Here is a 13,561-nt window from a genome sequence, read left to right as displayed (position 1 = left end):
ATCAAGAGAAACCAAAAAAATCTATATGAAAGGAAAAACAATGGTTTCCATAGACAGAACCAGTAATTTGTGTACCACGTTTCCTAACAAACTTGAAGGTTAGAAAAGTTTAAGAGCATACATACATGTTTATTGATAACCAAAAAGTTTTTTTTATCTCAAGACCAATCACAAGGAAGGAAAATATAATGCTGAATCTGAATAATGTAAGGTGTGATCTCAGTTGGTCTTACCAGTTTAGGACCACTAGCTACATATGTTGATGTGAAGATCAGTCTCAAAAGAAATTTAAATTAACAAGCCTCGGAATTGCAGAATACGTAACCAAGGCGTTAAGCCATTCAGTCCCAAAAGATGGTGTTCTTTATGATTCAATATCCTCATAGGCTGCATCTAAACTACAATTTGTTAAAAATATGTAAGTGACCAATAACGTCATCGAATGGGGAAAATGAAAAAGTGTCGTGCTCATTGTTTTACCATTACAAGTAACATTTGGACCTTAGCAAAAATAAAATACTAGAAGAACACAAGGAAAGGTGTAAGCATAGTCAGTGGTGACTCAGTGCATCTGTAAGGCACATCACATGGTTTACAAAAAGCAAAATGAAAAATAAAAAATCAAATCCCAACATGGTAATGCAATTCCTGGTCTACAAAGACTAAAGCAACTATAAGAGCTACAGACAATATTTAAATCATGTTAGTGGCTATTAACTACACAATAAGTCTCAACCACCAAATTATTTCTTACTTTCGGGCAGGTGGTCAATCAAACCACTGCACATTGCAAGCGGAGAACAAAATTAGATCGGGTTACAGCCTACTGTAAGGAACCCATCGACTACTAATAAGAAAACCAATCAACATCCGGCTAGAATTTCGTATGAAATTAGATGTTAAAACAGGAATCAGTCTTATTTGTTCTAGAATCAAACTGGCCAAGATTAGTACATCATTAAGAGATAACAGAGTATGCATGAGACAACAGAGTACTTAAGATTAAGAGATAATCATTCACATAAAATTACTAGCCCTCGTAAGCAGACACTCCAAGCAACTCAAAAGAGAATCATGACAAGATAATCATATATCTTACCACAGAAGGCAATACAAGTGAAAAAACTTTAGCCCCTGTAACTTCCATTTAATAGATGCAGATAATTTCCTGGCATGAAAAAGAAGAGCACAATCAAATCAATGGAAAACACAATGAGGACTAATCAGATTGCATCACTTTCACTCCAAACTTATAAACAACCGGAAGACATGTTCGTTACATTCATACAAAAATCAAGGCTGACTTATACAAAGTAGAAAGAGCTAGCACATAATCTTTAACCTAGCAGAAATATTTTATATTACCTTAAACTCACTGAGTCCCATACCATTCCTCACTCAAAAAACAAAACTAATAAATCATATTCTCATTAGAAGGCGTTTGTATTAGCTGAGATACCTTATTAGTTCTTATGATCTTAATCATACATGCATTAAGCATCTAATTATCCAAATCACAAACTGAAGAGACGGGAAAATGGATCTAAAAAAACCTCTCAACAAACTAATTTCATTCTCATAAACAACATTGGAAAACAAATAAACCCATAATTCATGTACAAATAAGGAACCCTAATTGAATTTCCCTAAACCAAATTAAGAAAACATGCAATCATGGTAATTACGACCTACCCAAGTAATGAATTGAAAACAATGAAATCAACCTACAACACCTTGATCAAATAACTAACCAATTGAATTAGGGCAGAAGAAATTTTTAAAAACAAAACCAGTTAGGAAGATCCTTACCTCTCGTACCCGAAATTGACAAACCCCAATGCTTAAATTTTGCTGAAATCCTGAAACTCTTGTGTTTGGAGGTAAAGAAGATACTCGATGGAAATGGTTACTTCATATTTCTACTGATACATACGTTTTGATTTCGGTTAGGACGATGAATGATTTGTGACAGTGAGTTTCGATCTTTGATGTGAGAGTGAGGTTCCTCTTCGATTTCTAACTGTGATTTCTAATTATTGAGAAACAAATTGGATTTTCAATCTAGGGTTCTGGGAGTGTCTGTGTAGAGAGGAGAAGTATGAAGAGGAAAATGAAAACGAAAATGAATTTAGTTTTTAGGTTGAATTGATTAATAAAAAACCAAAGGCAGAGATGATCAATAATAGAAATATCAACGACCACTATTAACTGTTATATAAATAGCCGGGTAGGCGGGTAGGGTAGGATAATTTCGAGATTTACCCGTCACCCTACCCATCTAGCGGCGGTTAAGAAATCTTTACCCGTTATCCTACCCACCAAATAATGGATAGGATAGGATACGGTTAAAAAACTGGCGGATAGGTTAGGATTGGCGGGTATGAATAGGGTATGTGCACCCCTATTCAAAACTATTCAATTGAGTTTCAAGGCCATATGACTATGTGGTCATTCTGTCGTTAAGACGCTACGAGAGGGTCAGAGTCAGACTAGCATGTATTCCATGTCCTAGACTCCTAGTACACTGACCATTGTTACCCCTTAACAGACATTAGCCACCTTATAACACTAGCATATATTGCATGATTCCCTCCGATCTTCTTTTTGACTTTGACTTCGGATCGCATTGATTTGTACACAAAAAAGCCGAAATAATTCAGCAGGTCTGTCCGTGCCACAAAATCATTTCAGCCTGATCTTTCTTAAAACCTGAGATCATGGTGCCCAAATTTCAGTCATTCCCTTTTTTGACCTTTTACTTTACACAGTTGAGCTTAATTTACAGGAACGTAAAATGTTTGCTGATTGAATCAGCAAGAATTGATCAAGTCTAAATTAAAACAAATAAAAATTAAAATAACACAACATAACTTATGATGGATTATAAATTACTGGAATCCCTCCCTCAAATCCCATCCATTCATCCCATTCATCAAACTCGTCATAATCCTCCACGGACTCCGGCGTCTCGTCTTCCACCTCAAATCTATCCATAAGGGTCTGAACATCATAAAACAAAAGAAACAACAAGAATTAGACCATGTCCAACTTAAAAAAAGGGCAATCCCAATAAAGCAGATGACCTACCGGTATCATAAGTTATACAGCTGAAATTATATTGGCCGGTCTTGTAGAGTATTGAGAATATGTCTGAGACTAATTAGGAAGGTCTCAGATATACACGTCTCTTAGAACATAAACTAGGAAAGTCTGAGACTGATATGGAATGTGTGTATACTAGGAAAGTCTAGGAAAGACTTATTCTAGGAAACCGAGACTGATATGGAATGTATTTCTATTAGGACTCTATTATGTGGTCGCACATATATATATCCTTGTAATCAGTTATGAAGAGATATGAAATAATATACACAAAATTCTTAACATGGCATCAAGAGCCAGTTTCGAAACCTAAAAAAAAAAACTAAAGATGGTTAACGAAATTGAATCATCCAAAGGAAAGACGGTGGAATATGATATACAAAAGAAGAACCCTGTATATTACCTAGGTTCGAGTGATGGACCAGGAAATATCATCACGCCAATAACTTTGAGAGGAAATAATTATGATGAATAGGCTAGAGCCATAAGAAGATCGTTAATAGCCAAAAGAAAATTTGGTTTTATTGATGGAACAGTTACAAGACCTGAAGATCCGGATCAGTTGGAAGAATGGATAGCAGTGCAATCAATGCTAGTCTCATGGATCAGTAACACGCTGGAGTTATCAGTGAGATCAACTCTGGGAGATTATGAGGATGCAAGTCTATTATGGGCACACTTGAAGAGAAGATTTTGCGTTGTTAGTGGAACAAGAATATGCCAACTAAAAGCATCTTTAAGTGACTGCAAACAGAAGAAAACGGAGGAAGTTGCTATATATTTTGGAAGATTGAACAAAATATGGGATGAGATGGTGACTTATATGAAGATACCCCAATGCAAGTGTGGAAAGTGCACCTGTAATATTGCATCTCAGGTAAGTTTGTTGAGAGAAGAAGATTTATTGCATTATTTTCTGATTGGGTTAGATTCTGTATACAGCTCTTTGCGTGAACAATTGCTTGCAAGAGAACCATTGCCGTCTGTGGATGTTGCATATCAAACAATTGTGAACTCAGAACGCCTGAAAATTGGAGATGGAGTTGTGACTACAGAGATGCAAGAGAATGTTATGGCTTTTAAGGTGCAATCTGATCAACGCCTACTTAATAGTGCTTATGATCCCAACAAGTACTGCAAAACTTGCAGCAGACAAGGACACTCTGATGATGGCTGTTTTAAGATTATTGGATATCCAGAATGGTGGGGAGACAGACCAAAGAATGGAAGAGGAGGAAGAGCTGGAGGAAGAGGACGTACTGGAAGAGGAGGTAGAGGACAAGGAGGAAATCATGTTCGTGCTCATAACCTGCATATTTCGGCAGCAAAGGAGAGTGCTGGTGCTGGTACGTCATCAGCTGATGGAACGGGTCTAGTAGGAGTTACAGCAGCACAAGTTCAAGAGGTGATGGAGTTTTTAAACTCAAGAAAGTCTGGTTCTCATCTACAAGGTAAAAAGAATAAAACATCCTGGATTGTTGACACAGGTGCAACAAATCATGTTACGTATGAACTTCTTAACATGAGGAGTGTACGAGATATTAGGGCATGTTCAGTTGGATTGCCTAATGGAAAATATGCATACTCTGAGAAAATTGGAACCGTGATTCTCCCTGGTGGATTGAAACTTGAAAACGTGCTTTATGTACCACAAATAACCTGTAACCTAATTTCAGTCACACAACTTATTGATGAGATGAGTTGTATTATTCAATGTACTAACAAATTATGTCTTATACAGGACCGGTCTACGAGGAGGATGATTGGAGTGGCTGAGAGACAAGGTGGACTATATATTTTCTGTGGTGTGCCGCATGTTGAAGTTATGGCTGTGCATGAAGATTCATATGAGTTGTGGCATCAGCGTATGGGACATCCTTCAGAAAAAGTTTTGCAGAAATTGCAAGGTGTGAGTAGATTAATTAAGAAGAATAATGATGCTTGTGATATTTGTCCCCGGGCAAAGCATCGTAGAAGCAGTTTTGCTAGTAGTTTGAGTAAATCGAATTGTATTTTTGATTTAGTTCATATAGATTTATGGGGTCCTTATAAGATCCATTCATCATGTGGAGCACAATATTTTCTAACAATAGTTGATGATTTTTCAAGAGGTGTTTGGATTTATTTAATTCGGAATAAAACAGAAGTTGAATCAATATTTCGTGAATTTGTTGCTCTTGTGAAGCGTAAATTTAACAAGGATATTAAAATTGTTAGAAGTGATAATGGAACGGAATTTAATGTATTACGTGGGTATTCTAAAACTAGTGGAATAGTCTTTGAGACGTCTTGTGTAGGTACTCCACAACAAAATGGAAGAGTTGAGAGAAAACATCAACATATAATGAATGTGGCACGGGCTTTGAGATTTCAAGCAAGCTTGCCGAAACGGTTTTGGGGAGAGTGTGCATTGACAGCGGCGTACTTGATCAATCGTACTCCTACACCTATCCTAAATAATAAAACACCATATGAAGTATTGTTTGGAAAACCACCTCTATATAAACAGTTGAAGGTCTTTGGATGTTTGTGTTATGTATATGATCAAAGTAGCAAAGGAGATAAGTTTGCTAGTCGAGGAAGAAGGTGTGTGTTTCTAGGATATCCATTCGGTAAGAAGGCATGGCAAGTGTACGATCTCGACACAAGAAGGTTTATAGTGTCTAGAGATGTAAAATTCTATGAGACACAATTTCCATATAAGACCGAGTTGGATGGAAATAGAACTCATATAACGACTGATGTCGTTGGCAATACACATGAGACAGATCGTGTTGGTGAAGAATGGAGTGATGATAGTGATGAAGATTCAGTAATAGCTGGCGGAGAAGAAGGTGCAGAAATACAACGACAGACAAATGCAGATGTCGTTGTACAGACTGCAGCGCCTGGTGGAAATGTTGCAGTTCAGACTGCGACATCTGCAGAAACTGCAGCAGAACAGACTGCGACATCTGCAGAAACTGCAGCAGAACAGACTGCGACATCTGCAGAAACTGCAGCAGAACAGACTGCGACATATGCTGAAGATAACGCTGTTAAGCACAAGTCTACGGCGTCAGAAATTAAGGCAGATGTAAATGGTGATGGACAACCCACAAATACCGTTGCTGTGAACAACGATTTGGGTAAGGGCAAGCGTCAGAAGATCCCATCAAGTAGGCTGAAAGGTTTTGTGACGCACACCATTCGAGAAAATAGTCCATCTCACTCTCAATCATCACAGTCATCATCCTCAGGTACACCTTATCCTTTGACATATTATGTTAGTTGTGACAGGTTTTCTGACATGCATAAAAATTATATTGCTGCATTGTCGGCAAAGTCTGAGCCGAAAAATTTCAGAGAGGCAATGACACATCCAGGTTGGAGGAAAGCAATGGCGGAAGAAATACGGGCCTTAGAAGAACAAGGCACATGGGATATCACCGAATTGCCACCTGGTAAGAAGGCTCTAGGAAGTAAGTGGATATATACGGAAAAATATGATGAAAATGGTACTTTGGTACGTTTAAAAGAAAGACTTGTGATTTTTGGAAATCATCAAGTTGAAGGTTTGGATTACAATGAGACGTTTGCACCAGTGGCAAAGATGACAACTGTTCGTATGTTTTTGGCTGTTGCTGCGGCTAAGCAATGGGATGCGCATCAGATGGATGTGCATAATGCATTTCTACATGGAGATTTGGAAGAGGAAGTATATATGAAAATACCACCTGGATTTGCTAAGGGTAATCCTAATATGGTGTGTAAAATGAAGAAATCATTGTATGGACTAAAACAAGCACCGCGGTGTTGGTTTGCGAAGCTGTCCACTGCATTGAAGAATTATGGGTTTCGGCAATCGTACTCAGATTATTCTCTCTTTACTATGCTAAAGGGAAAGATGCAACTTAATGTGCTGGTGTATGTTGATGATTTGATTATTGCAGGAAATGATCTGGTTGCGCTTACACAATTTAAAGCATACTTGGGTCAATGTTTTAAGATGAAAGATTTAGGAAAGTTGAAATACTTCCTAGGATTGGAAGTGGCACGTAGTAAAAAGGGTTTCTACATATGCCAAAGAAAATATGCGTTGGATATTATAATGGAAACAGGTTTATTGGGTGCGAAACCTGCAGAATTTCCTATGGAGACAAATCATCGTCTTGCCTTAGCAACAGGAGATTTGCTTAGTGATGTAGAGAAATATAGAAGATTGGTTGGGCGTTTAATATATTTATCCGTCACCAGACCAGATCTTGCTTACTCAGTGCATATCTTATCTCAGTTTATGCAGCGACCTAGACTGGAGCATTGGGAAGCAGCACTTCGTGTGGTTAGATATTTGAAAAAGAATCCTGGACAAGGAATTCTGTTGCGCTCTGATAGTAGTTTCAAATTGAGAGGTTGGTGTGATTCGGATTGGGCAAGTTGTCCTATAACTAGACGCTCACTGACGGGTTGGTTTGTTCTTTTTGGTGATTCACCAGTATCTTGGAAGACTAAGAAGCAACAAACTGTGTCTCGTAGCTCGGCAGAAGCAGAATATCGTTCCATGGCGGCGGCTACATGTGAATTAAAATGGTTGAAACAATTACTCCGAGATTTGGGAGTTCACCATACACAAGCAATGAGTCTTCTTTGTGATAGTCAATCAACGTTATATATTGCGAAGAACCATGTGTTTCATGAAAGAACGAAACACATTGAAGTGGGCTGTCATCTAGTCAGGGATGCGATAATAAGGAAGATTATTTCACCTTCTTATACTCCTACCACAATACAGTTGGCGGATATATTCACAAAGTCGTTGGGGAAAGCTCAGTTTCATGGTCTATTGTCCAAGATGGGCATTTGTGACCTGCATGCTCCGTCTTGAGGGGGGGTATTGAGAATATGTCTGAGACTAATTAGGAAGGTCTCAGATATACACGTCTCTTAGAACATAAACTAGGAAAGTCTGAGACTGATATGGAATGTGTTTATACTAGGAAAGTCTAGGAAAGACTTATTCTAGGAAACCGAGACTGATATGGAATGTATTTCTATTAGGATTCTATTATGTGGTCGCACATATATATATCCTTGTCATCAGTTATGAAGAGATATGAAATAATATACACAAAATTCTTAACATAGAGTCATTAGGGGATTTTTTTCTTTTTTTTTTCTCTGGTGAAAAGTCGTAGTTTTGTTCTTTCACCCACAATTATCTGTGTTTGTATGCAGCAATGCGGCCAATTTAAAACCAAATGTAAATGGATAACATACAATCGTGGATGTGAACGATCCACATCACGACGACAAATGATCATCAATAGCCATTCACACAAACGGTTCATACTCACGTAAAGCGATAGTTTTTTAGTTTGTTACGTGATGCGAACAAGTACGACAAAGAGATTGAGGTTTCAGTTTTCACAACCTAATCTTAAAGGTTCCAAGTGTCAGGTCATCATTAAAACCTTAAAACTTGTGCCGGTTGCAGTTTCACAACGAGTGCGTAATATTTTTTGGCGCCCCACCTTTAACGGGAAGGACTAAGAGGGTGCGTGGTAGTTTTCTTTAGTTTCTCTTTTGTTTCTTAAAGTCAGGACTGGATATCCGATTGATATCCATTTCTTACCTTATCGACATGGGCTAACAAAAATGTGGACCCACACCCAAAAAAAACTCCAAAAATGTGTTCTTCGATTTTTTTTGGATGGAGTGGTCACTGCCAGACCACAAACAAACTACAGTCTAGCCAAAGTATAATTAAGATAAATGTTATTGAAATCGGAGGATTTTTAACTGTTCATCCCGTTTCGTGGAAACGACAGATTTTTAAGTTCAACAGCGATCGGGGTGTTCTCAAAACATGCAAAAACATATACCAACTACCAAAACAAGGTATACCCAATCTCAAATTAAGTGCGAAAAGAACAGAGTGTCTTTGCAACGCATGGTAATGCATTAAAATTTTAAAACTATACTTAGCCTGCTAATGTTTATCGCCATAAACTTTGCTCGTCAAAAAGAAAAAGAAAGATCATAGGAAAACATTAATTACCTCGTACGCAGATTTAATTTCTTTAAAAGTTTCTTGTTTCTCATTGTTCTCTCCAGCTTTAACCACATCCGGATGATACTGAGATCATCATAAACAAAAATGTACCAATAAGAAATGTATATGTATGGCAATCAAATTGACAAAGATATAAAGATTAAAGAACCTTGTCTTGGATTGATATATATATATCCTGATGAAGAAGAAGATTAAAGGAAGAAAACGTAAGAAACATAGTAGTATCATTTTACCTTGAGAGCTAATCGTTTATAAGCATGTTTGACGTCAGCTTTAGATGCATATGGTGTAAGACCAAGTAACGAAAACTCATCGGAAAATGGTAAGCATCTTGTCGGGAATCGTAAACACCTCTGTGTTGATTTCTGATTTGCCGATGATGATGAGGACGATGACGATGAAGATGACCGGATACAATGACCTGATTTCTCTAATATCCCGCCACCCATAAATTTTCTGATCATCTTTTCTATAGGCTTAGCCTGGTTTTTGTTTTCCTTTTAGTTTTCTTTTCTTCCCTTTTATCTCCTTAGACAACAACAGGATGACGAAAATAAAATTGGAGTCTTATTACAATGACTTCATATTCAGTGAATATAACTGGAATTTCTATTTCTTAAAAATGAAAATACAATATTTCTTCGTGAACAATGAAAAGGAAGAACTTTGATTTTACTTGTGGCATTTTTTATATCCAGGACTTGTTATTTATATTTATTATTTATTAATATTTTATTGTTACATGATGCAGTTTCGATTCCTCATTGTGTTTTTTTCTCTGTCTTTTTGATGAAATTCAAACTTGCATCGTCTTCTATCTATTTTATTATTCGAAATTTGGAGGAGTCTTCATGCTAAACGTCCGAAAGGTCTAGCTCCCATTTGAGTTCACATTAATGGTCTCAATTTTATTTTATTTTTTGATAGATTAGGGGTCTCAAATTCGGACATGTGGTTTATCTAATTTTTTGAAATGAAATGTTCTTTTATTTGTGGCATTCAGTCGATAATTTTTTGATATGTTCTATATAATATCTATTCCTAAATTCAAACTAGAGAATGTTACAAATATGACTTTACTCCTTTCATGAGTAACATTGTATATTCGGCAAAATTTTATTTTCTAATAAAAGAAAAATTAGGTAAAAATACGTTTTTGCGGAGATACCAAAATTCAACAAAAATTACTATTGGAAGGTGATTTTGGTTGCTACTGGTAATATGAAATTTTATAGCCCTTTATGTCTATTTAAGATATTGTTTTCTACACTACTCAATTAATGATTTGTAAGATAATTGTCTAAAATTATATCAGGCGATCAACGAGTACATTTTAGAAACAAAATATGTTATGGGTCTGGATATTAGTCTTTAATAGAAAAACATTACAATTATTTTCGGTGCCCGGAAAATGCTTTCCAGTTGAAAAGCACACTACTCGCTGGAATACCCTTTTAAGAAATTGAAATTTGAAAACCATAACATCAGTATAAATATACATTTTTTCACAAATACGGGCTTGTCCGTCATAGATTCTTTTATTCCATTCTTTCCATAAATATGGTACAATTGTATATGTTACCAACACGTCCTCACTACTGAACTTATTCAGTTTCCAAGACATGAAATATTCTTTGATAGAGTTCATGAAAAATTCTAGGATAGAGTTCATGAAAAATCATTTCATCTTATATGCCCGTAAAAAGAAAATCATGACGCCCAACAAAAAGAGGTGAAATATTATATGTCAAACTTTTCTTACTCCGTATTTAATGAACTACACATTGAGTTTGTAACTTGAATTCCCCTCGAACTGAGAGCATCAATTGCAACAGTGACCTTTTAGTGTCATTCGTTAGAATAAATAAATAAATATGGTGATAGATCAGTCTTCCGAATAATACCATCCGAATCTTTTTCCTTTATAATTGCTTGTCTTATATTGTTGTGTAAGCATCTCATTAAATGTGGCTATTATTCTCCCACCGAATGTATAGATTGATCGTCTTCCTTTGTTAACATAGGACAGCCGCCTAAAAAATCCAGTAAATTTTTCTTGCATCTTCGCACATTGACATTAGGAGTAGCGACCAGCTATAAATCATTAGTCACAACCACTTCTAAGGTCGACCGATGTTACATTTACTCACCTATACACTAATGGGCATTGATATTTTATAATAACACCTCGGTACCACTTTTGATGCTATAACTAGATCGTTCTTTCATTCTTAATTGAATATCTAATTAAATTCTTCCGTTAATTGTTTAGATTTTAAGACTCCTTTCCATAAGGCTTTATCTTGAGACAAATTCATAGTTTGCAGTATCGAATTAATTCTACTTTCCCATGTTCTTCACGATTGATCTTGAACATGGTGCCTCTTTCTTTCGGTCATATCTCCAAACCGATTTAACTAACATTGACTTATCTGTTGCCCTTATATCGCAGATGTCTATCCCTTCACATCCCTTCGGCTGATAAATTTTACTCCAAGCCGCCTCACACGCTTTTCTTTTTGAAGCATTCAGACCCCTAAAGAAGTCCCTCATTAAGTTATTCTAAATTATTCTGAGTTTATTTTAAATTTTTCTAAGTTATACGTATTAAGTTGTCTATATACAACGATGAAATGACTCATTTGTGTGTTTTCCATGGTAATGTCGCAAAGGTAACATTTTTGAAATAATTCTTTTTGATTTGATGGTTTATCAAAGCGTTTAGGTTGTACTAGGCACAACAGGTTTGATGGGACTTTGAGTTAAGATTTCATACTTTTTATTTTACCTAGACGAGTTATAACTATGATATGATCTCGATGAATGAATAACCCCGCCAAATAAATAATCTTCTCCTCTCATGATTTGGGAAAATAAGCTAAAGTAATAACTTCGTTAAATCCATTGATAAATAAAAAAAATTCTTAAAGGCCCCATGAAAACATATATGAATAATGATTAAGTCTCATACAAAAAATATATGTAAATAGACCAGAATACTTTATCAAATCTACAATGTTCGTATAAGAAGTATTTTCTTCTCAAAAAACAATTATTTTCCTTCCATCTAAACCAAAATGCGTATCTCATCATTAATTTTCATAACGCATGCACAACTTCTTAATATAACTATTATCATCTTGTTCAGGATTGTTCTCGTCATTTACTTGACATCCATCACATTTCTATCATCTAAATTAGAACTGATATCAACCAATCCTTGGATATCTTCATTTAATAGACCAACTCATGGTTCTGGAGGACTTTCTTAATTCAATATTAATATATACTCTCTAAATAAATAAAAGTAAGTTTATCGATAAATTAATAACTAAACAATTTCTTTTATGGTCTCTAATTATGCATTTATCAAGGTAGATTATAATTGGAAAAGCTTAATTACTAGAAGATTACTAGTTGCATCGATGGTTTATCACTTAGTTATATCATGGTCAAGCATTGTATCTGGTTGTGCAAACGATGCATGTCATGGATACTTATAAAGTATTATGTTGGTATTTCATTGTATTTTGGTTGAAAAAATGACATTTTCATTTCTGGGTTTTGAACAGGCACTCACTGCTATATAACTCATGTCGTAGTTGAGGAGGTAAATGGACCAAGTTATGTTCATAACTCTGGTGAGATGCGTTGGATATGTTTCGTACAGCTGAGTCGCGGACTAGGTCGCTCTCTTTGAGGTGTTTCACGATTCTGCTTCTTGATTGTGCTAGCAGTCAATTATTGTCGAAAACCCTATGGGATAATACAACTGATAACTCTCTTGTTCGATTCCTCTGAACTATGAAAAATCGAACCAACAACTAATCTTTCCACACTTGCTCAGAACTCAAAATAGATGAAACTATTGTGTATTCATTTTCTCCACAAACTGGTCATTTATAACTCAAACGCAAATCAATGCGTTTTTAATGAAAATAAATTTCGCAATAAGTTCCCAATGAGAATCCTCTGTAACAATTATAAAACTGCAACAATATAATTACCAAAAATTAATATAATTAATTAGGGAATATTAAGTTGAAAAACCTTTTTGGAAATCAAGAATTAAAACAACAAAAATAAGTTTATGGATCAGACCTCCCGAGGCCCCGCTAATGAACTAATGTAGTATAAATATTATATATATGATATAATATATGCCTAGTGGAATAATTACCAAAAATTAATAGAATTAATTAGGGAATATTAAGTTGAAAAACCGCTTTGGAAATCAAGAGTTAAAACAACAAAAAATAAGTTTTTGGATCAGACCTCCTAAGGCCCCGCTAACGGACTAATGTAATATAAGTATTATAGGATATAATATATACCCTAGTGAAATTGTATGGGGTGGGATTTGAACCCATAGCCCCGCTAACGGACAGATGTAATATAAGTATTATA

General features: G+C 35.7%; 1 protein-coding gene and 1 non-coding gene across 2 annotated transcripts; both read right to left on the bottom strand.

Moving 5' to 3' along the window:
* Positions 1–298: 298 nt before the first annotated feature.
* On the bottom strand, positions 299–390 carry LOC113307063. The gene has a single exon (XR_003339027.1). It is a non-coding gene; the product is annotated as a small nucleolar RNA SNORD96 family (small nucleolar RNA).
* Positions 391–2,718: 2,328 nt separating this feature from the next.
* Positions 2,719–9,936, bottom strand: LOC113303606 (chaperone protein dnaJ 8, chloroplastic-like). Its single transcript, XM_026552648.1, has 3 exons — positions 9,388–9,936; positions 9,140–9,217; positions 2,719–3,000 (listed from the first exon to the last, which is right to left on the bottom strand). Exons 1-3 carry the CDS (start codon positions 9,616–9,618, stop codon positions 2,872–2,874), a joined length of 438 nt encoding a protein of 145 aa, XP_026408433.1. The 5' UTR covers positions 9,619–9,936; the 3' UTR covers positions 2,719–2,871.
* Positions 9,937–13,561: the final 3,625 nt, after the last annotated feature.

The sequence above is a fragment of the Papaver somniferum genome, chromosome 8 (genome assembly GCF_003573695.1).
Source record: "Papaver somniferum cultivar HN1 chromosome 8, ASM357369v1, whole genome shotgun sequence".
Lineage (NCBI taxonomy): Eukaryota > Viridiplantae > Streptophyta > Magnoliopsida > Ranunculales > Papaveraceae > Papaver > Papaver somniferum.
This window is presented reverse-complemented; position numbering and strand designations above follow the sequence as displayed.

What these genes read in the sequence shown, in the direction of transcription:
- LOC113303606 (XM_026552648.1), bottom strand. Translation starts at nt 9,618, where the DNA reads ATGATCAGAAAATTTATGGGTGGCGGGATATTAGAGAAATCAGGTCAT. An exon ending in ATAAACGATTAGCTCTCAAG is followed by an intron (nt 9,218 to 9,387) that starts GTAAAATGATAC and finishes TGATGATCTCAG; the next exon opens with TATCATCCGGATGTGGTTAA. An exon ending in AAATTAAATCTGCGTACGAG is followed by an intron (nt 3,001 to 9,139) that starts GTAATTAATGTT and finishes TATGATGTTCAG; the next exon opens with ACCCTTATGGATAGATTTGA.